Source organism: Sinocyclocheilus grahami, unplaced genomic scaffold (genome assembly GCF_001515645.1).
Source record: "Sinocyclocheilus grahami isolate Dianchi unplaced genomic scaffold, SAMN03320097.WGS_v1.1 scaffold177.1, whole genome shotgun sequence".
In the NCBI taxonomy this organism is placed as follows: Eukaryota; Metazoa; Chordata; class Actinopteri; order Cypriniformes; family Cyprinidae; genus Sinocyclocheilus; species Sinocyclocheilus grahami.
The window spans coordinates 138,293-139,089 of record NW_015505356.1 but is presented as its reverse complement, the minus strand read 5'-3'; the positions used below and the strand labels follow the sequence as shown (position 1 = coordinate 139,089).

Sequence of the window (797 nt, the reverse complement as noted above, 5' to 3'; positions counted from 1 at the left end):
CGATGTATATATATTTAATAGTTAAATAGATAGATTTATCTATTAAATATATATATATATATATATATAAATTGATCAATCAAGAATAATAACACAATAATAAACAAAAATAGTATATAATTAAATAAAAAATTATATTAAAATATAAAATATTTAAAATATAAAAATTGTATAATATTGTCATTTTGATTTTAATGATATTAGAAAACAATTATAAACTATAAAGATATTATATTAAAATATTTTAGATAAAACATTTCATATATCATCTAAAACATAAAAATAGTTTATACTTTAATATTAAACATTTTAGCACAAAGAACATTTCAGCTGAATCTAATAATTACAAAATATACTATTTAAAATACAAAATTATAATAAATAATATTCAAAAAATAAAAATGACAAAAATCTAGTACTTGAGACCCCTACCAGGGGGTTGGAGAATAACATTAAGCTGTCACCTTATCTGGATCCAAAGTGAAGTCAGAGTCCAGCAGCTCCCCTGCGTCATCGTCAGGCTCTCCTTCGTAAATCTTGTACGCCGGGTTGCCAATCTCAACGTTCATGGCTCCGTTGGTCATCCTCTGGTGTTGGAATCCCTTGGCGCTGTGGACACAAACACCAGTGAGCAGTTACATCTTTGTCCAAGCTTCTTCGCAACACACCTCTGCAGGCCAAGCCAAGGCACAGGAAGTTACTCTCTCACACACACACACACACACACACACACACACACACACACACACACACACACACAAAAAAACCTCTCTCCCACCCACACACACACACAGACA

The 797-nt window shown here is 30.9% G+C and overlaps 1 protein-coding gene across 1 annotated transcript in view; it reads right to left on the bottom strand.

The window, feature by feature from the left end:
• The window catches only part of LOC107593902 (low-density lipoprotein receptor-related protein 1-like), a 129,091-nt gene that overhangs the window by 1,789 nt on the left and 126,505 nt on the right, over positions 1-797 (bottom strand). Inside the window, exon 88 of the mRNA XM_016283779.1 lies at positions 465-609. Within this exon, the coding sequence (XP_016139265.1) occupies positions 465-609 (145 nt within the window). The remainder of the gene's footprint in view (positions 1-464; positions 610-797) is intronic.